The sequence below is a fragment of the Canis lupus genome, chromosome 33, assembly GCF_011100685.1.
Source record: "Canis lupus familiaris isolate Mischka breed German Shepherd chromosome 33, alternate assembly UU_Cfam_GSD_1.0, whole genome shotgun sequence".
NCBI classification, from domain to species: domain Eukaryota; kingdom Metazoa; phylum Chordata; class Mammalia; order Carnivora; family Canidae; genus Canis; species Canis lupus.
In genome coordinates this window covers 25,127,818-25,151,653 of record NC_049254.1, presented here as the reverse complement: position 1 = coordinate 25,151,653, position 23,836 = coordinate 25,127,818, and the positions used below count along the sequence as shown (strand labels likewise).

Here is a 23,836-nt window from a genome sequence, read left to right as displayed (position 1 = left end):
TTATAAGTTTATTCTGAAGATGTGAATTACATAAAATTAAAAATTAATTATTCCATTTTCATATATTGTTTTATTCCCAGTGGTAGCACAGTGCCTGACATAGAGTAGATACTCAATATCTCTTGAATGAATAATTAATGTTGTCACATATTTCCACACCCTGGCATTCTTTGTAAATCATAAAGTTTACATGGGTTTTGGGTAATGTGCTAAGCACAAAGAGAGAAGCTCTAGTAGACATAAACCTGAACAGATGTATACAACATTATCCTTTACTTAAAGGAACTTTCAAAACTGCAAGACAGAGAAAATGGAAATAAATGAATATTAATAATAGCTATTGTTTGGGACTTTTAACATTTAGTTTTATATAGAAAACTAAATTATGTATATATATACTATATACTAAACTAAGGTTTATGTGTTTAAAACTATTGTTTTCTAAATAATAAGTATTATTAGAGTTACAGATAATTGATAGCTAGAGTAATCATTAGAATTTCTACCTACTAGGGAAGACAAATAGAAAAAGAACAGCTACAACACGAGAGCAAAATAAGTAAGTACCATAAGTATGCTTATTGTACAAAAGAGTAGGCATATAAAACCAGCTTGTTATTAGAGACTGTCAAATAGTGCATTACTAAAGAGCTGGTATTTGAATGGATTTAATGGATAAGTATCCAATTCTATTAATTTCATCATACCTGACTCCTTTCTTTAAAAAGTACTTTAAGGGTTTACTAAAAACAAAACAAAACAAAACAACAACAACAAAAAATTACAACCAATTCAAGAAGAATTTTAAAAGATAGAAAACAAAATATGGAAGATAAAGCACTAGCTAGTTCGGTCAACTCAGTGGCTGTGATTGAGTTTCTCCAAAACAGAAGAGAAAGGAAACCCAAAAAGTTGGATATCCATATGAAAAAAATGAAAAACAGCAGCTACTCAAGGAATTAAAAGTTTATCCTTATGTCAAACTCTGAGGGTTTTTTCTGTGAGAGATTATTTAGAAATATTGATATAATAAAACAAAAATTTCACAGCTAATATGTAAATTCATATAGTTATTTCTAAAAATTATCCTGGATTTACAAATCTTTCAATTCATCCATGGCTATTCAAGGGGCTACTTAGTAGTCCAAATAGTTTATAGTGGCTAAAAAGGAAATTGGATTTTGATATGCAAGAGAGGAAAGAAGGGAGTTCATGATAAGGAATTAGCTGGAGCAAACACTTGAAGGTAGGAAATAAATGATATGTTTAGGAGACAGTAATATGTCTGAGGTGTGAGGAGTATGTAGAAGGATACACTGAATTAAACTTATGAAAAGATAACATCAGGGCCTTGAATCTCATGTAAAGGAATAAAGACTTTGTATTGTTGATAATTGGGAGCCATTCAAAGGTTCTGCGGTAAAGAGTTACATGATCTGTCTTAAAACGATACTCTTACTAGTGACAGATATACTGAAAAGGTAAGATATCAGAGGAAATGCAGTTAGTTAAAAAGGCTACATAGTCTTCCAGGCAAAAGATAAAAACTTAGACTAGAACACTGAATGTGGGAATGAAAAAAGAGGAATGAGAGGTAGTATTAAAACAGAATTAAGAGTCTATAAAATGGATCGCATATGATATATAAAGAAGGATCAAATATGACTCTGAGGATTACAGACTGGAAAAAATAATCAAAATTTAAAAATCGAAAAGGAGAACAAAGAACAAAGTTTAGGTCTTTAAATGTTAATTCAGGGCCAATGAGATATTTATCTGGGCTTATATAATAAATTGTTGATAAGATATATTATATATAGATTTTAAATTTATTAGAATAAAATTAATAAAATTAATATTTGAAATAATGGGAGAAGATATAAATATAAATGTAAACTAGAGGTGAAATGAAGAGGGTGAAGACATAAAATCTTGAAGAGTATCTGTAATTTAAAGGAAAGCAAGGAAAGAATCAGTGATGGAGAAAGGAGACGCGTAGAATGAGGTAGAAAGACACAGAGGAAGAAACTATTTTAAGAAGGACGGCCTGGGGATCTCTGGGTGGCTCAGTGGTTCAGTGCCTGCCTTCAGCCCAGGGTGTCATCCTGGAGACCCAGGATTGAGTCCCACGTCGGGCTACCTGCATGGAGCCTGCTTCTTCCTCTGCCTGTGTCTCTGCCTCTCTCTCTCTCTCTCTATGTGTCTCTCATGAATAAATAAATAAAATCTAAAAAAAAAAAAAAGGAGGGCCTGATGTAAAGCCAAATGGTACTCTACTTAAACATTGCTAATGCTTATTTAAACACTTAATTGAAAAATTACTTTTGTTCACTTTTTAAGGTTAGAAGTCTTCCTTCTATACTGTTTTAGGCCATAAAAAAAAAAAAACTAGCTGATTTAGCATATTCCTCTGGATTTCCTTTTTAGATGGCCTATTCTATTTCCAACTGACTACTCAGACCATATTTGTACTCTTATCTAGTTACTAGTCTTGAGAGAGGGAGCAATATCTAATCTTATCTTTATATTTTGTATATTTAATAAAAGGAAAATGTAGCTTAACTCCCTAGGGCCTTCTTTCCTCATGATTCAAGATGCCCTATAAGTTGATCATAAAGAGCATAATTATATGACATTACCTGACAAAGTATTTTTCACCAATCATGACCCAGTTGCTATATCATTTACCACTGAACTCTTTGTCACTATGACAATTACCTTGTATGTATGATAAAATCTTAATTTGCCAGAACTACTAAGAAATGAATTGGGGGGTACTTATGAGTGTAGTTATGACATAGCCAAAGGCTTATACCTTTAAGCACCAAAACTTAAACATTCAACTGTTACAAGGGGATGGGTGATAGCATACAAAGAAATGTGGTTTTTTAAATTTCCTTTCTATTTATATCAGTGTTGCTTTAAATTCTTCTGCATTTTCCCCATGTAAGTGCAGGTAATACCAGATAACGAATTTTGACCTGTATTTTCCTATCTCTCCCTACTCTACCATTTTTTTAAATTGAATAGAGACCTTACATGATCACCTTTATTCCCACAACTACAAGAGGTAATTACCCTTTTTTTTTACCTTTTTGTCCCAGCTTATCTTCACATTAGCTTCTTCTGAAGGGGGAAATCATTAACGGCCTAGAATTAATCTTTGAACAACTAAAGTATCAATTCAAAGACTATATGCTGATAGATAGCAATTCATTGCTTTCTCTAAATGAAAGCCAAATTAAATCTCAGCTATGTACAATAAAACTCACTTTAAGACCTTACTGACCCTTATTATTAAATATTACCATTTACAAAATCAATCTTTATTCTGAGAAGGCAAGTATTACATGATAAGGTCTTTCAAACTGACCTCTTAAATTATCTGCCACAGAAAAAGAATTTCTGAATAGTGTATTTAGAGATCTTAAGAACAATGAGGCAAGACATGACTTAATGTAATCTAATGGAAGGAAAAGGATAGGTAATATAAGATGCCAAAAAGGGACCCAAAACAGTTAGTCAAGGCAGAATTCTCATTCAGGAGAACAACTCAGAGTTGGAACTTGGGCGAATGCCAACAGGCAATATGAGACACTGAGTCAGAACCAGTTACTCAATGATAAAAATATTGGCAATGTACAAAGCTTACAAGTAGAAGACAGGCACAAAGTCATCATACTCTTCTATATTTCAGTAGAGTCACTTACCTCATCATAATAAACTCTCAGGTCCGCTTTTTTAGATTTCAAGTCCCAGAATACTACAGTACCATTTTCATAACCTATCAGCAGCTGGAAAACATTAGAATAATCATTTTTGTAATTCTAACATTAATTTTAACTTGCTTGAAATAAAGTTTAATGTTAATACAATTAAGTAAAATCATACTATGTGATACGATTTTACTTAGAATGCCAATTTTTCCAAACCTGAATATAGATTTCCTACATTTAAGAAAAATGCCAAATGAACTCTACTTCAATAAATGTTTACCAATGAAATCGTCCTCATTCCCAATTTCCAAGAGAAGTTGAAGATATATGTATATAAATATAAGAACATAAAAATAAATAAGAAAATTGGAACAAAAGAAAAATGGTAGAGAAGTAAAGGATGAAATGGCATAAGTTTAATAATAATGCATATGACATTCAGCCCTATGCACTTGAAAACTATGGCCATAAATTTGGCTTCTAATTTCTTTGTATCAAATCCTGTTTTCTCTTTGACTTATGTCAGTATTTTAAACTGGTGATTTATGAAGTCTCAGAAGCTCACAAAGGTATTCTAAACATGGTGGATATTTACTTATAAATCAACAAATAAGACAACAAAATACATGTTTTCATCTTAAAATAGTTTGAGAGTAGATAATATTCAAGACTCATTCAGTTAAATACTACTAGCCATGCTGATGGTTTTTTAATCTTATAACTCTGAATTTTTATTTGTATATTTTGTTATATTTTGTTAAATTTATTCTATCATTAGTTTAAGAAAAGACAGGATAAAAATAGACCAGTGTTCAAATAATATTTCCCACAAATCTGCCTTAAGATGATATTTTTGAAACCCATCAGTAGTTATTTCTGATACAAATTCTTATACATTGCATAAAAATGTTTCAATAATTTCAAAACATCAGTGATATAAATAGAAAATAGAGTAGTAGACATAAGCTACTCCTGTACAGCATCCTAAGACCTACCTCAATATCTTAGAACACAAAAAAAATGACAAAAATAAGTGGGCCACTTTTAACAGGAAATTTAAAAATTTCAAATAACAGTTCATGAATCAATGTATATTTTTGAAACTATACCATATTTAACGGTTTTAGTTTTATTATTTTTTAATTAATTTTTTAATTTGAGTATAGTTGGTCCAGAATGTTACGTTAGTTTCAGGTGCAGAACTTAGTCACTCAAATTCTTATCTTATGCTATGCTCACCACAAGTGTAGCCACTCACCATACAAATCTATTATAGTATCATTGATTATATTCTCTATACTGTGCCTTTTATTCCTGGGACTTCTTTTTCCATAACTGGAAGCCTGGATCTCCTACTTCTCTTCACTCATTTTGCCCATTCCTTACCTCTCTCCCCTCTGGTAACCATCAGTTTTTTTTTTTTTTCTGTACTTATAGATTCTGGTTTTTTGTCTATTCATTTGTTTATTTTAGATTCCACATATGAGTAAAGTCAGTAAAGTCATGTTTGTCATTCCTATTCTGATGAATTTCACTTAGCATAATACCCTCTAAGTCTATCCATACTGTCACAAATATAACAATTTCCTCCTTATGACTATATAATATTCTATTGTGTATATATACCAAATCTTCCTTATCCTTTTGTCTATTCATGGACACTTAGGTTGCTTCCATATTGGCTATTGCAGTCAGTAATACTGCAATAAACTTAGGGGTACATATATCTTTTTGAATTAGTGTTTTGGTTTTCTTTGGGTAAATGCCTAGTGGTAGAATTATTGGGTTATATGGTACTCCTATAATGGGTATTCTCCCATTCAGTAGGTATTACAACCTACTGAATGGGAGAAGATTTTCGCAAATGATATATCTGATAAGGGGCTAATATCCAAAATATATAAAGAATTTATACAACTCAACACCAAAAAATAATCTGACTAAGGGGTGCCTGGGTGGCTCAGTCGGTTGGTTAATTATCTGCCTTCAGCTCAGGTCATAATCTTAGGGTCCTGGCATCAAACCCAGAATTGGTCAATGGGTAGCCCTCCTCCCTCTCCCTCTGCCTCTTCCCTCTGCTCCTGCTGCTTTCTCTCTCTCTCAAATAAATACAATTCCTTCTAAAGAACACAGCAATCTGATTAAAAATGGGCAGACCTAAATAGACATTTTCCAAAAAAAAGATATATAGATGGCCAACAGACACATAAGATACACAACATCACTAATCATCAGGGAAATGCAAATCAAAACCACAATGAGATATCACCATACACCTGTCAGATGGCTAAAATTTTAAAAAAAGTTTCATTATTAAATCACATATAATAAATTTGAAAATTGATTGGACAAAAAAATTGAGCTCCTTTACATACAAAATTAAATGGCATAATGACTTGCTAAATTAAAAAAGTTAAAATTAAGAGTGAACTTTAAAAATATTTGTTAAAATGTATGTAACATCATAAACACTAAGATGCATTTTAACATTAAATCAGCTCTTTTTAAATACTAGAGAAAATGATATATCATTAAACCAATTCCTATGGAATCCAGGGAAAGATTTGTAGGTCTAAAAAGTTTGGAAAATCTCATTTAGCAGGAGATTGAATAATATAACCTTTCAAAATTTAAGCCCTAAGATGTAATGAAATCATTATCTAAAATGCTATTATATTTTTTTCATAGATACATCTGAATGGTAGAAGTTGTGTTGTTTATAAAACATTACTAGCAATAGCCACAGTAAATCACAAAATATAAACTGCCTAACCTTAAAATGTCATACATTATTCAGATATTTATACACCATTATGATATATGAAGTATGAAAAAATATTAGAATCAATAAAATTGAGAAAGAGAAAAGCAGCTCCTAATATCCAGGAGACATCTGACAAGATCACTCTGTGACCATGATCAAGACAAAAACAAGATCACTCTGCAATCATGTCTAACCATACCAAAACATGAATATCACTGAGGTCACAAAAATATATATTACTTATATTTTTAAATAATTATATATTTTATATAATATATACATATAATTTTAAAAATTTATCTCTCACAATAGAATTTAAGTACTGTGACAATGTCAGGTACAAAGAAGTAAGGTGCTTTCCTGATTACTATATCATTAGGACCTGGAATATTAACTGAAGAAAATAGTTATCTGATAAATATCTGTTAATTATTAAATACCACAAAATCAAAATCACAGATACTATATTCCCTAGCAACTATGAAATAAAATTTGAAATCATTAACAAAATATTTTGGAAACTAAAACACATACTTCTAAGTAATTATGGTCGAAGAAGAAAATATAATGAAAGGTATGAAATAGAATTGAACAAAAATGCCTTATATTAAAACTTGTGAGATAAAGATTTAGCTTCATCAAGAGGGAAATTTATTGTTTTATAACTGTATATGAAAATAAAAATTTCACATTTTTTACTGACATAAAAGTTTGACTTTAGAAGTCAAGGGAAAAAGAGGAATCTTAAAGAAATGGGAAAAAAGAGGAGTGCCTGGGTGGCTTAGCCATTTAAGAGTCCAACTCTTAGTTTTAGTTTAGGTCATGGTCTCAGGGTGGTGGTAAGACTGAGCCCTACACCGGGCTTTGTGCTCAGCTGGGAGTCTGCTTGAGATTCTCGCTCTCCCTCTGCCCCTTCTTCCTGCTTGTGTGCTCTCTAATAAAACAAAATAAAATCTTTAAAAAGGAAAAAAAAAGATGGAAAAAAAATAGTCACCTTATCCAAGAGTGAAGTAGATCTCTCACTTATTCAAATATACTTTTATATCTTTCAGGAAGTTTGATAGTTTTCCATATACAGATTTTCTTAATTTTATAGCTTATTATTTTGAATTTTTTGGTTGTTATTTTATATTAGATCTTCTCTTCATTACATCTTCTGACAAAATATTGTTTCTACATTGGATTTTATTATGTTACCTTATAAATTTTTTATTATTTATATTCATTTTATTTTTTTAATATTCATTTTAATATTGATTTTATTAAGCATTCCAGGCACACTATCATATAATCAAAAATAGAGACATTCACTTCTTCCTTTCCAATTTTTATGCCTCTAATTATTCACATTTGTCTTAACTAAAACATCATATAGTGTTAAAAATAGGGACAAGGTGAGCATCCTCACTTTCTTTCTGACTTTAGTGCCAATACCTCTAGGTTTCCCTACTAAGTTAGATCCTGGATTCCCTATATATTTATCATAAGTAGCTAATAGAGTATGAATTGATTCATTTCTAAACTAAATTTATTTCATCAGAAATAGATGTTTAATTATTTGCTTTTGTTTCCTTTCCCTCTAGAGACATTTCTAGTAAGAAGCTGGTATGGCTGAGGCCAAAAAGGTTGTTATTTGTGTTCTCTTCTAGGATTTTTAAGGTTTCCTGTCTCATACTTAGGTCTTCATCCATTTTGAATTTATTTTTGTTGTGTCTGGCTTAAGAAAGTGGTCCAATTTCATTCTTCTGCAGGTTGCTGTCCAGTTTGCCCAACACCATTTGTCAGAGACTTTCTTTTTTCCATTGAATACTCTTTCCAGCTTTGTTGAAGATTATTTGACTATATAGTTATGGGTCCATTTCTGGGTTTTCTATCCTGTTCCATTTACTTATGTGTCTGTTTTTGTGTCAATACATACTGTCTTGATGACTACAGCTTTGTAATATAGCTCGAAATTTGCAATTGTGTTGCCTCCAGTTTTTTTTTTTTTCTTTTTCAGGATTGTTTTGGCTATTTGGGGTCTTTTGTGATTCCACACAGATTTTAGGATTGTTTGTTCTATCTCTGTGAAAAATGCTGGTGGTATTTTGATAGGGATTGCACTAAATGTGTCGGTTGCTTTGGGTAACATGAACATTTAAAATTTTTTTTCTTCTGGGATGCCTGGGTAGCTCAGTGGTTGAGCATTTGCTTTTGGCTCAGGTTTTGATCCCAGGGTCCTGGGATCAACTCCCACACCAGGCTGCCAGCAAAGAGCCTACTTCTCCCTCTGCCTATGTCTCTGCCTCTCTCTGTGTGTCTCTCATGAATAAATAAAATCTTAAAAAAAATAAAAATAAAATGTTTTCTTCCAATTAAGGAGCATGCAGTGTTTTTCCATTTCTTTATGTCCTCTTCAATTTCTTTCATAAGTGTTCTATAGTTTTCAGGGTACAGATCTTTAACCTCTCTGGTTAAGATTATTTCTAGGTATCTTACTGGTTTGCATGCAAATGAGATCAATTTCTTGATTTCTTTTTCTGCTGTTTCATTATTGGTGTATAGATATGCAAAAGATTTCTGTACATTGACTTTATATCTGGAGACTTTGCTGAATTCATGTATTAGTTCTAGTAATTTTTTGGTGGAGTCCTTTGGGTTTTCTACATAGAGTATTATATTGTGTGCAAATAGTGAATGTTTGACTTCTTCCTTTCTGATTTGGATGCATTTTATTTCTCTTAGTTGTCTGATTGCTGAGGCTAATACTTCCAAGTACCATGTTAAATAATAATGGTGAACACGGACATCCTTGTGTTACTCCTGACCATAGGAGAAAGGATCTCAGTTTTTTCCCCACTAAGGATGATATTAGATGTGTGCCTTTCACATATGGCCTTTATGATGTTGAGGTATGTCCCATCTATCCTTATTTTGTTGAGGGTGTTTTATCAAGAATGGATGCTGTAGTTTGTCAGACACTTTTTCAGCATTTATTAGATGGTTATTATTATATACAATATAACATATAATATAAAATATATTATATTATTTATAAATTATATTATTATATTTATTGTTATATTTTCAGCATTTATTTTATGGTTGTTATCCTTTTGTTAATGTGGTGTATCATGTTGACTGATTTGTGAATATTGAACCAACCCTGCAGCCCAGGAATAAATCCTACTTGATCATGGTGAATAATTCCTTTAATGCACTGTTGAATTCAATTTGCTAGTATCTTCTTGAGAATTTCTGCATCCATGTTCATCAAGGATATTGGCCTGTAATTCTCTTTTTTAGTGGAATCTTGTCTGGTCTTGGAATCAAGGTAAAGCTGGCCTTGTAAAATGAGTTTGGAAGTTTTCTTTCTGTTTCTATATTTTTAGAACAGTTTAAGAAGAATAGGTATTAATTCTTCTTTAAAAAGTTGGTAGAATTTCCCTGGGAAGCTACCTGGACCTGGACTTCTGTTTCTTGGGAGATTTTTTTACTACTGATTCAATTTCTTTGCTTGTTATTGGTCTGTTTAAATTTTCTATTTCTTCCTGTTTCAGTTTTGGTAGTTTGTGTGTTTGTAGAAATTTATCCATTTCTTTCAGATTGTCTAATTTTTTCAAACTAGATGTTAAAACAAAAACTGTATATAACAAGAGATGAAGAATGGCATTATATCATGATAAAGAAGTCTATCCATCAAGAAGATCTAAGCATTAAAAATATTTATGCCCCCAACTTGGGAGTAGCCAAATATATAAATCAATTAATAATAAACATAAACTCATTGATAGTAATACAATAATAGTAGGGGACTTAGCACCCTACTTATGTCAATAGACAGATAATATAAGCGGAATTTCAACAAGGAAACAATTGCTTTGAATGACACATTGGACCAAATTGACTTAACAGATATATTGATAACATTTCATCCTAAAGCAGTGGAATAAACATCCTTTTTGAGTGCACATGGAACATTCTTAAGAATAGATCACATACTAGGTCACAAATCAGCCCTCAATAAGTACAAAAAGATTGAGATCATACCATGCGTATTTTCAGACAACTCTATAAAACTTGAAGTCAATTCACAAGAAAAATTTTGGGACGGTCACAAATACATAGGGGTTAAAGAATATCCTACTAAAGAATGAATGGGTAAATCAAGAAGTTAAAGATCAAATTAAAAAGTACATGGAAACAAATGAAAAAGAAAACACAAGCCAAAACCTTTGGGATGCAGCAAAAGTGGTTCTAAGAGGGAATTTTATAGCAATACAGGCCTACTTAAGCAAGAAAAGTCTCCAATATACAACCAAACCTTATATCTAAAGGAGCTAGAAAAAGAATGATAAATAAAGCTTAAATCCAGCAGGAGACAACTAGTTTGTCTAAGTGTGGCTACTCCAGCTTTCTCTTCACGTCCATTAACATGATAAATTGTTCTTCATCCCCTCAGTTTCCACTTGCAAGTGTCTTTAGATCTAAAATGAATCTTTTAAAGGCGGGGCAAGATGGTGGAAGAGTAGGGTCCCCAAATCACCTGTCCCCACCAAATTACCTAGATAACCTTCAAATCATCCTGAAAATCTACGAATTCGGCCTGAGATTTAAAGAGAGAACAGCTGGAATGCTACAGTGAGAAGAGTTCACGCTTCTATCAAAGTAGGAAGACGGGGGGGGGGGGGGGGGGGGGGGGCGGGGGGGATAGAAAAACAAAAGGCATCCAAGGGGGAGAGGCCCCGTGGGGAGCCGGGCTAAAGCCGTGGCAAGTGTCCCCAGGACAGGAAAGCCCCCCACAGCGAGTGTCCCCAGGATAGGAAAGCCCTATCCCGGAGAAGCAGGAGCTTCACCAACCTTCCTGGAGGGAAAGGTGCTCGCAGGGAGTTAGAGCAGGATCCCAGGAGTGGCGGGGATGCCCTCAGGCTCCCTGGGACACTAACAGAGCACCTGTGCCCCGGGGAGAGCTCCATAAAGGGCTTCATCAGGCGCACGGCTGGACCCGGGAGCAGCGCGGGGGCAGCTCCGGCAGAGGCTCCGCGAGGAAGGGGCTGTGCGGCCCCAGGAGCAGCTCTGAGGGGCTCAGGCGGTGGCTCCGCGGAGAGGGGGCTGCCTGGCCGGGAGCTCGAATCCAACAGTGCAGGCCCGGGAGCACAGGGCGCCGGGGTCACCGCCCAGGATCCTGCCTTCCCCCGGGACAGGCAGAGGCCAGGAGGAGGGCACAGGACAGCAAGAACGCCCCTGCCCCAAGCTGAGCAGATCAGCAGCCCCGCCCCTGGAGCCTCCAGGCCCCTGCAGACTGAGAGCTCCTTAGTTACTGCAGGAGATGAATCCAAGGCTCCAGAGCTGTCCGCCGCCACTGTGGTTGTTCCTCCTGGGGCCTCACAGGATAAACAGCCCCCACTGAGCCTCACAGTGGCCTCACCGGATAGGCAGCTTAAATGTCACTCACTGAGCCCTGCACCTGGCAGGGGGCTGAGCAGCTCCCCCAAGTGCTAACACCTGAAAATCAGCACAACAGGCCCCTCCCCTAGAAGACCAGCTAGAGGACACGGGAAAAACAAATTATTGACCAAGCAGCACTGGAAAGCTCCAGGGGAAGTCAAGGGACTTACAGTATACAGAATCCGAGGATACTCCCTCTTGTTTTTTTTTGCTTTTTGATTTCTGTTTGCTTCCCCCTCCCTTTTGTTCTTTTTTTTCCTTTTTCTCTTTTTTTCTTTTCTTTTTTTCTTTTTCTTTCCTTCTTTCTCTTCTCTCTTTTTATCCTTTTCCCAATACAATTTGTTTTTGGCCACTCTGCACTGAGCAAAATGACTAGAAGGAAAACCTTACCTCAAAAGAAAGAATCAGAAACAGTCCTTTCTCCCAGAGTTACAAAATCTGGATTACAATTCAATGTCAGAAAGCCAATTCAGAAGCACTATTATAAAGCTACTCGTGGCTCTAGAAAAAAGCATAAAGGACTCAAGAGACTTCATGACTGCAGAATGTAGATCGAATCAGGCAGAAATTAAAAATCAATTGAATGAGATGCAATTCAAACTAGAAGTCCTAACGACAAGGGTTAACGAGGTGGAAGAACGAGTGAGTGACATAGAAGACAAATTGATGGCAAAGAGGGAAACTGAGGAAAAAAGAGACAAACAATTAAAAGATCATGAGGATAGATTAAGGGAAATGAGTGACAGCCTGAGGAAGGAAAACCTACGTTTAATTAGGGTTTCCAAGGGCGCCGAAAGGGACAAAGGTCCAGAATATGTATTTGAACAAATCATAGCTGAAGACTTTCCTAATCTGGGAAGGGAAACAGGCATTCAGATCCAGGAAATAGAGAGATCCCCCCCTAAAATCAATAAAAACCATTCAACACCTCGACATTTAATAGTTAAGCTTACAAGTTCCAAAGATAAAGAGAAGGTCCTTAAAGCAGCAAGAGACAAGAAATCCCTAACTTTTATGGGGACAAGTATTAGGTTAACAGCAGACCACTCCACAGAGACCTGGCAGTCCAGAAAGGGCTGGCAGGATATATTCAGGGTCCTAAATGAGAAAAACATGCAAACAAGAATACTTTATCCAGCAAGGCTCTCATTCAGAATGGAAGGAGAGATAAAGAGCTTCCAGGACAGGCAGGAATTGAAAGAATATGTGACCTCCAAACCAGCACTGCAAGAAATTTTAAGGGGGACTCTTAAAATTTCCCTTTAAGAAGAAGTCCAATGGAACAATCCACAAAAACAGGGACTGAATAGATATAATGATGACACTAAACTCATATCTTTCAATAGTAACTCTGAACGTGAATGGGCTTAATGACTCCATCAAAAGGCGCAGGGTGTCAGACTGGATAAAAAAGCAGGACCCATCTATTTGCTGTCTACAAGAGACTCATTTTAGACAGAAGGACACCTACAGCCTGAAAATAAAAGGTTGCAGAACCATTTACCATTCAAATGGTTCTCAAAAGAAAGCAGGGGTAGCCATCCTTATATCAGATAAACTAAAATTTACCCCGAAGACTGTAGTGAGAGATGAAGAGGGACACTATACCATACTTAAGGATCTAGCCAACAAGAGGACTTAACAATCATCAATATATATGCCCCGAATGTGGGAGCTGCCAAATATATCAAACAATTAATAACCAAAATTAAGACATAATTAGATAATAATACACTTATACTTGGTGACTTCAATCTAGCGCTTTCTACAATGGATAGGCCTTCTATACACAACATCTCCAAAGAAACGAGAGCTTTAAATGATACACTGGACCAGATGGATTTCACAGATATCTACAGAACTTTACATCCAAACTCAACTGAATATACATTCTTCTCAAGTGCACATGGAACTTTCTCCAGAATAGACCACATACTAGGTCACAAATCAGGTCATAACCGATACCAAAAGATTGGGATCGTCCCCTGCGTATTCTCAGACCATAATGCCTTGAAATTAGCACTAAATCACAACAAGAAGTTTGGAAGGACTTCAAACACGTGGAGGTTAAGGACCATCTTGCTAAAAGATGAAAGGGTCAACCAGGAAATTAAGGAAGAATTAAAAAGATTCATGGAAACTAATGAGAATGAAGATAAAACCGTTCAAAATCTTTGGGATGCAGCAAAAGCAGTCCTAAGGGGGAAATACATCGCAATACAAGCATCCATCCAAAAACTGGAAAGAACTCAAATACAAAAGCTAACCTTACACCTAAAGGAGCTAGACAAAAAACAGCAAATAGATCCTACACCCAGCAGAAGAAGAGAGTTAATAAAGATTCGAGCAGAACTCAACGAAATCGAAACCAGAAGAACTGTGGAACAGATCAACAGAACCAGGAGTTGGTTCTTTGAAAGAATTAATAAGATAGATAAACCATTATCCAGCCTTATTAAAAAGAAGAGAGAGAAGATTCAAATTAATAAAATCATGAATGAGAGAGATCACTACCAACACCAAGGAAATACAAACGATTTTAAAAACATATTATGAACAGCTATACGCTAATAAATTAGGCAATCTAGAAGAAATGGACGCATTCCTGGAAAGCCACAAACTACCAAAACTGGAACAGGAAGAAATAGAAAACCTGAACAGGCCAATAACCAGGGAGGAAATTGAAGCAGTCATCAAAAACCTCCCAAGACACAAAAGTCCAGGGCCAGATGGCTTCCCAGGGGAATTCTATCAAACGTTTAAAGAAGAAACCATACCTATTTTCCTAAAGCTGTTTGGAAAGATAGAAAGAGATGGAGTACTTCCAAAATCATTCCATAAGGCCAGCATCACCTTAATTCCAAAACCAGACAAAGACTCCACCGAAAAGGATAATTATAGACCAATATCCCTGATGAACATGGATGCAAAAATTCTTAACAAGATACTAGCCAATAGGATCCAACAATACATTAAGAAAATTATTCACCATGACCAAGTAGGATTTATCCCCGGAACACAAGGCTGGTTCAACAGTCGTAAAACAATCAATGTGATTTATCATATCAGCAAGAGAAAAAACCAAGAACCATATGATCCTCTCAATAGATGCAGAGAAAACATTTGACAAAATACAGCATCCATTCCTGATCAAAACTCTTCAGAGTGTAGGGATAGAGGGAACATTCCTCAACATCTTAAAAGCCATCTACGAAAAGTCCACAGCAAATATAATTCTCAATGGGGAAGCACTGGGAGCCTTTCCCCTAAGATCAGGAACACGACAGGGATGTCCACTCTCACCACTGCTATTCAACATAGTACTAGAAGTCCTAGCCTCAGCAATCAGGCAACAAAAAGAAATAAAAGGCATTCAAATTGGCAAAGAAGAAGTCAAACTCTCCCTCTTCACAGATGACATGATACTCTACGTAGAAAACCCAAAAGACTCCACCCCAAGATTGCTAGAACTCATACAGCAATTTGGCAGTGTGGCAGGGTACAAAATCAATGCCCAGAAATCAGTGGCATTTCTATACACTAACAATGAGACTGAAAAAAAAAGAGAAATTAAGGATTCAATCCCATTTACAATTGCACCCAAATGCATAAGATACCTAGGAATAAACCTAACCAAAGAGGTAAAGGATCTATACCCTAAAAACTATAGAACACTTCTGAAAGAAATTGAGGAAGACACAAAGAGATGGAAAAATATTCTATGCTCATGGATTGGCAGAATTAATATTGTGAAAATGTCAATGTTACCCAGAGCAATTTACACGTTTAATGCAATCCCTATCAAAATACCATGGACTTTCTTCAGAGAGTTAGAGCAAATTATTTTAAGATTTGTGTGGAATCAAAAAAGACCCCGAATAGCCAGGGGAATTTTAAAAAAGAAAACCATAGCTGGGGGCATCACAATGCCAGATTTCAGGTTATACTACAAAGCTGTGGTCATCAAGACAGTGTGGTACTGGCACAAAAACAGACACATAGATCAATGGAACAGAATAGAGAACCCAGAAGGGGACCCTCAACTTCATGGTCAACTAATATTCAACATAGGAGGAAAGACTAACCACTGGAAGAAAGACAGTCTCTTCAATAAATGGTGCTGGGAAAATTGGACATCCACATGCAGAAGAATGAAACTAGACCACTCTCTTTCACCATACACAAAGATAAACTCAAAATGGATGAAAGATCTAAATGTGAGACAAGATTCCATCAAAATCCTAGAGGAGAACACAGGCAACACCCTTTTTGAACTCGGCCACAGTAACTTCTTGCAAGATACATCCACGAAGGCAAAAGAAACAAAAGCAAAAATGAACTATTGGGACTTTATCAAGATAAGAAGCTTTTGCACAGCAAAGGATAGTCAACAAAACTAAAAGACAACCTACAGAATGGGAGAAGATATTTGCAAATGACGTATCAGAGAAAGGGCTAGTTTCCAAGATCTATAAAGAACTTATTAAACTCAACAGCAAGGAAACAAACATTCCAATCATGAAATGGGCAAAAGACATGAACAGAAATCTCACAGAGGAAGACATAGACGTGGCCAACACGCACATGAGAAAATGCTCTGCATCACTTGCCATCAGGGAAATACAAATCAAAACCACAATGAGATACCACCTCACACCAGTGAGAATGGGGCAAATTAACAAGGCAGGCAACCACAAATGTTGGAGAGGATGCGGAGAAAAGGGAACCCTCGTGCACTGCTGGTGAGAATGTGAAATGGTGCAGCCACTCTGGAAAACTGTGTGGAGGTTCCTCAAAGAGTTAAAAATAGAGCTGCCCTATGACCCAGCAATTGCACTGTTGGGGATTTACCCAACAAAGATACAGATGCAATGAAACGCCGGGACACCTGCACCTCGATGTTTCTAGAGGCAATGTCCACAATAGCTAAACTGTGGAAGGAGCCTCGGTGTCCATCGAAAGATGAATGGATAAAGAAGATGTGGTTTATGTATACAATGGAATATTAGTCATTAGAAGTGACAAATATCCATCATTTGCTTCAACGTGGATGGAACTGGAGGGTATTATGCTGAGTGAAGTCAATCAGAGAAGGACAAACATTATATGGTCTCATTCATTTGGGGAATATAAATAATAGTGAAATGGAATAGAAGGGAAGGGAGAAGAAATGGGTAGGAAATATCAGAAAGGAAGACAGAACATGGAAGTCTCCTAATTCTGGAAAACGAACTTGGGGTGTTGGAAGGGGAGGAGGGCGGGGGTTGGGGGTGACTGGGTGGCGGGCACTGAGGGGGGCACTTGACGGGATGAGCACTGGGTGTTATTCTGTATGTTGGGAAATTGAACACCAATAAAAATAAATTTATTATAAAATAAAATAAAATAAATAAAATAAAATAAATAAAATGAATCTCTTGTAGGCAGCATATAGGTTGGTCTCAGTTCTTTATCCATTTTGATACCCTATGTCTTATGTTTAGAGCATTTATTCCACTTACATTCAGAGTGATTACTGAAAGATATGAATGTAGTGCCATTGTTTTACCTGTAAATTTGGTATTTCTGGTGATTTTTTTCTATTCCTTTCTAGTTTTTATTGATTTTGGTCTTTTTTTCCCCACTTAAAAAGACCCCCCCTTAATATTTTATGCAGGGCTAGTATGGTTTTTGTTTGTCTGGGAAACTCTTTATCTCTTCTATTCTGAATGACAGCCTTGCTGGATAAAGTACTCTTGGCTACATATTTTTCTCATTCAGCATGTTGAATATATCCATTGATTTTTGAAAAGTTAAAACAATTTTGTATTCCCGGGATGAATGCAAAGTAATTGTGTTCCTTTGTGTCTTCTCTGTGATTCTTGATCATACTTGCTAGAGACATATAAGTTTATTAGCATTTTTTTAAAGATTTATTTATTTTAGAGAGACAGAGAGAGTATGTGTGGGGTGGGATGGGGTACAGATGGAGAGGGTGAGGGGAAGTAGACTCCTCACCAAGCACAGAGCCTGACACAGGCTCAATCACATAACTTTGAGATCATGACCTGAGCCAAAACTAAGAGTTGGACACTTAACTGACTGACTTACCTTGGTGCCCCATTTTTATTAGTATTTTTACAGATTCAACTTTTGTTTTTGCTAATGCACTATATATATATTTTTTAATAATAAATTTATTTTTTATTGGTGTTCAATTTGCCAACATACAGAATAACACCCAGTGCTCATCCTGTCAAGTGCCCCCCTCAGTGCCCGCCACCCAGTCACCCCCACCCCCCGCCCTCCTCCCCTTCTACCACCCCTAGTTCGTTTCCCAGAGTTAGGAGTCTTCCATGTTCTGTCTCCTTTTCTGATATTTCCTACCCATTTCTTCTCCCTTCCCCTCTATTCCCTTTCACTATTATTTATATTCCCCAAATGAATGAGACCATATAATGTTTGTCCTTCTCCGATTGACTTATTTAACTCAGCTCTCATATATTGTATTAGAATTCTCTAGAGAAATAGAATCAATAGAATGTATCTATACAGAACGAAATTCATTATAAGGAATTGACTCATGAGATTACAAAGGTTGACTAGTCCCAGGATCTGCAGGAGTTGCTGGAAAGCTGGAAACTCAGAGAACCAATTATATAGTTCTAGTCTGAGTCTAAAAGTATCAGAACCAGAAGAATCAATGGTGTCATCCCAATCTGAAAGCCATAGGGCTCCAAATCCAGGAAGAGCTGATGTTTCAGTTCAAATCCAAAGATAGGAAAAAGCTGATGTCTCAGCTTGAAAGCAGTGAGACTATCTTACTTGAAGGAAGGAATCAGCCTTTTTATCCTATTCAGGCAACTAATTAGATGAGGCCCACCCACATTAGGAAAGCAATCTATTTTACTCAGTCTACTTATTTAAATGTTAATCTCATCCTGAACACCCTCACAGAAACACCTAGAATAATATGTGACCAAATCTCTGGCACCTCACAGTTCAGCTCATGTTAACACATAAAATTAACCATCACATATTTATTATTATCTTTCTTTTAGTTTCTTTGAGTATAATTCATGATATTTTTACACTAAGCTCATTAATTTACAGCTTTTCTTCCCTTAAAAAAAAAGTAACAAAAGCAATACATTTCCCTCTAAGCACAGCTTTAGCTACATTCGACAAGTTTTGACATACCATATCATTGTAATTTAACTTAAAATATATTCTAACTTCAATACTGATTTCTTCTTTGACATATATTATTTAGAAGTGTAGTGTTTGATTACTAAGCATTTAGGCGATTTCCTATTTATATTTTATTAATAATCTTGATAAATTCTCCCAGAGATTAGAGAATATATCGAATAGTCTAATAATCCCAAGAAATTTGTTGAAACATGATTTATGGCTCAACAAATGTACAGTTTTTGTGTATACAGGTGTTGGGTGTAATGTAATATATATGTGAATTCTGTTGGTTAATAATATTCAAATTTTCTTTATCCTCACTAATTACCTCTTTATTTGCTTACTTCTGCTTTCTGTATTTGTGGTGGTATTAGGACATAGAACCTTTGGGAAGTGATTTGGTCTTAAAGGTGGAACCCTAAAGAAGAGGAGTGCCCTTATGAAAGAGACTCTAGAAAGCTCTTTCCCTTTTTACTTGTGAAGACACACTGAAAAGATGACCATCTAGAATCTGGACGCCCACTAGACCCCAAATCTGCTGGTGCCTTAATCTTGCACTTTCCAGCCTCAGAACTATGAGAAATAAATGTTGTTTAAACCAACCAGTCTATGATATTTTTGTTACAGCAACCTGAACTAAGGCATCTATTTTGTCTGATATTTGTATAGCTACACCAGTTTTTTTTTGTTTGCTTTTATTTAGGATATACATGCTATATTTTTCGTATCCATTTACATTCAACTTTTCTATAACCTTAAGTTTAAAATGTGTCTCTTGTAACAACATATCACTATTTTAACACAGTCTGAAAACTACTATCCTTTCGCGTGTTTACATTTAATGTAATTGCTGTCATACTTTAGAGCAAATCTACTTGTTTTATATTTGCCCCATTTGTTTAATGTTACCTTTTCCTTTTTTTTTGTTTTCTTAGGGTTAATAGTTTTTGTTATCAGTTCTCTAGTCTATTAACTTATCCATTATACATATATTTATTATTCTTTTGGTATTATCCACATGAATATAAATTGTTTTTATGACTAATCAGATTATAATGTAAATGAGTACTTATGTTACTTTCTGGAAGTTATAAGGATCTTGGAACTTTAATTCAATAGACTTTAACCCAACTTTCGACCTATTTTTAACTTAAATGTATATTATTTCTCAGAAGTAATTATTTTAAAATATTTCATAGATTTACCTATACTTTTTCTTTATTCCTTGTACATCTCTGTTCTTTTATAATCAATTTCATTCCCAAAGAGAATTTCTTTAGGTCTTTCATTACAGCATATTTGCTATTGATTATTGCAAATTATGTTAAGCTGCTATAATTTCAAGACACATTTTTAATGTGTTTTTGTAGAGCATAGAATTCTGTGTAGGCTTTTTTTTTTTTTCCCCAGTAGATGCTTTACTCTATCATTACCTTGATATGATCATTCAGTTGTCTCCATTTGCCGTTTTTCTATTGTCTGCTATGAGACTTATTTTTTCTATACTCTGCTTTTAAGATTATTTTCTTTGTCTTTGATATGACTAGGTGAGGTTTACTTGTTGTTAAGCTTACTTTGAGTCTGTAGTGTATCTTAGAATTTTGATATCGTCATCAGTTTGAAAAATTATCATCTATTCATTCTTCAAATATTGCTGCTGTCACATTCTCTTTTTTCTTCCTCCAGGACTCCAATTACATACATATTCCACCTTTGCATTATGTCCAAAATGCTCTTCATCCTTTTGGCTTACCATGCATTCATTTGGATATTTACTTCTGCCCTAACTTCCAAGTCACTAATTTTCTCTTCACTTGTTTATAGTCAATTATTTTGTTTGCTGTTATACTTGTCACTTCTCTGCTGAAAACCCCATCATTTTTAGTCTGTTAAATATTTCAATCACACTTATATTAAAGTCCTCATTTAATAACTGCTATTGGAATCTCCATTGGTCTCCCTCTATTTATTGTCTCTTTTCTTGGTTTCTGGTGAATTCTGATTTTTCTGATTCTTTTATATACCATGTTCTTTTTACTTTCAGTATAGAGGCTATATATGGGAGAAATGTGATACATAAAGGCTCTGGGTGATGTTTTCTTCTTCCATAAAGAATTGATTTTATTTTATGTTTTATTTTTTCAGTTAGACTAAGGCAGATCAACTTAATCCCCAAAAGGATTGAGATAATGTTTACAAATTTTTCAGTTATTTAAAGGCCTGGTATATTTCCAATTCAAACTTATTTGAAAGGTATATCCCTTTGGAGCCATACTGAAAGCCTGGAGCAATTATCAGACTTTTCTTTTTGCCTTGACTTGAACTTTTTTTTCATCCACATTACTCTTCTGCCCCCCAAAAACTGCAGAAAACTCTGCTTAGCCTCTCAGCCAATAACTTTCTTTTTGGTTACTCAATAGCTTAGCCATTCTTTTCAAATTGGAAAATACCTAGAAGGGAAAATTGTGGCAAGTGTTTCTGGGTTTCTTTCTATGGAGTCAAGAGTTTACAAATATTCATAGCCCTCAAACAGATTTCAAAAATATATTGTCTAGATTTTCTAGTTCTCCCAGTCGGAGGACTGATCTAAAATAGGATAGTCTTCTATTATCAAGAGTGGAAATACTGTGGATGTTAAGCTTTATTCAAAGACATTTTTGGCATTGATGGAGATTATCATAATTTTTTCCCTAGATCTGTTAATGATGCTATATTGATGGATTTTTTCATAGTATCCATTCATGTACCCTTTGAATAAAACATCATTTATCAGTGTTTTGTTTTTGATGCTTTTGGAGACTGTGTCCTATAGGATATTTTACTTAAGACTTTTCCATTGAAATTACCAAATTCAATAAATCTATGTTTTATTCTTGTGCAACCTTTCTCAGGCTTAGTTGTCACCCATAAAATTTTTAAAAATTAATATTTTTCATTTTTAAACTATACTCAGAATAGGAGTTGGTAAACTTTTTCACTAAAGGGACAGATAGTAAATATTTTACACTTTCCAGACTATACGATCTCAAAAAAAACAAAAACAAAAACAACTTATTTACAATAACAGGAAATAGGCCAGATTTGCTTCACTGGCCACAGCAGCAACCCTTGCTTTAAAATAGTTGATGCAGGGATCCCTGGGTGGCGCAATGGTTTGGTGCCTGCCTTTGGCCCAGGGTGTGATCCTGGAGACCCGGGATCGAATCCCACATCAGGCTTCTTTCTCTGCCTGTGTCTCTGCCTCTCTCCCTCTCTCTCTCTCTGTGTGACTATCATAAATAAAGAAAAGAATTAAAAAAAAATAAAATAGTTGATGCAACACCGTATTATATAGTACTTAAAAATTTAGTAAAATTTCCCTGTAAAACCACTTGGGTCTGGTACTTTTATTTGTGCATAGTAAATAAATAACTTCCTCACTTTCTCAAACTTTCTGTCTCTATTGTTGTCAATGATGATAAATTTATTTCCCTGGGAAATTACCTATTTTACCTATACTTTTAAATATATCTGCTAGAGTTGTATAAAATAATTTGGATGTTTAAAAATTTCCTCAGTTTTAGTGTATTTCTTCTTGTTTTGTTACCATTTAACTTTGTAGTCCCCTATTTTTCTTCATCAGGCCAGATAGTAGTTTGCATATTTTGTTTATGTTCTATGCAAAGAACCAGTATATTAATTTATATGACAGCTTAAAAATAGAAGAACGAACTCCCTAAATTCTGCTTTTATCTTTATATTTCCCTCCTGTTTCCTTTTGCATTTTTCTTGTTCTTTTTCTAGCTTTTTTGTTTCATACTGAATGTATTTAAATGTCTAATTTTTATTCATGTAAGTATTAAATGCTATGTATTATTTTATAATTGTCTTAATTATATTTCATAGAAATTATATATTTCATTTGTAATATTATGGTATTGTGGTATTGTTAATTTTTATATATATTCTTCAATTTTGATTTGTATTTTCAATTTGACCTAATAGTTATTTAATGAGAGTTTTTAAATTTCCAAGTGGAAAAGAATTTTTGCTTTTGGATTTTTAATTATTCTTTTTCAATCTTTATATGAAATGCATAATCAATTATACTGCTTGGGGAATCAGTATTTTTTCTTCATCAGATCACTCAAGATCACCCCTAAGTGGAGATATAATTGAGTAGTAGTGTCTATCAACCAAACATCTGACATATGAGACAGGCCTGTATTCCGTCCTTCTCCATTAGTTAGGTTTTAGGTATTCCACCCCCACCCCATGAGACTATATATTTGGGTTGAGTGAAAGGTATTATTGTAAAAGGTGGAATTCTGGGACCTCCATTTATCTAATTATGCCTTTTAGACAGCTGACAGCTGATTACCTGAAAAAACTATTTCCACTGTAAAATGGTTTGTCAATTCCCTCATTCACTCATATGATTCATTGTGTATTATAACATCTAATTCAAATAGACTGAGCTCAGGTTACATAGTCATTTGATGTCCCATGGTTAGGTGTTCAGTCTCTACAAGAGCTCATTAGCATGCCAGGATTTGCTTTGAAAATAGAGAATAGCTGTTGTAACTCTATTATTGGGCTTTCCACCAGACCATCCTTATCTACTAGATACATTATCTCCATCAGATCTACTAGATTATAGACACCAAGTGGTAAGGTGGCCTACAAAGCAGCTTGGGTTTAGTTAAAAGCCCTTTCTTTACTTAAAACTAGCAGACTTTTTGGATAATCTTTAAAAATGATTTTAAACAGTAATTTT

The 23,836-nt window shown here is 34.8% G+C and overlaps 1 protein-coding gene across 6 annotated transcripts in view; it reads right to left on the bottom strand.

Annotated features, from left to right (window-relative positions):
• The window catches only part of STXBP5L (syntaxin binding protein 5 like), a 379,914-nt gene that overhangs the window by 193,048 nt on the left and 163,030 nt on the right, over nt 1–23,836 (bottom strand). For all 6 annotated transcript variants that reach the window (XM_038582977.1, XM_038582980.1, XM_038582976.1 and 3 more), the window contains exon 8: nt 3,711–3,794. In XM_038582977.1, the coding sequence (XP_038438905.1) occupies nt 3,711–3,794 (84 nt within the window). The remainder of the gene's footprint in view (nt 1–3,710; nt 3,795–23,836) is intronic.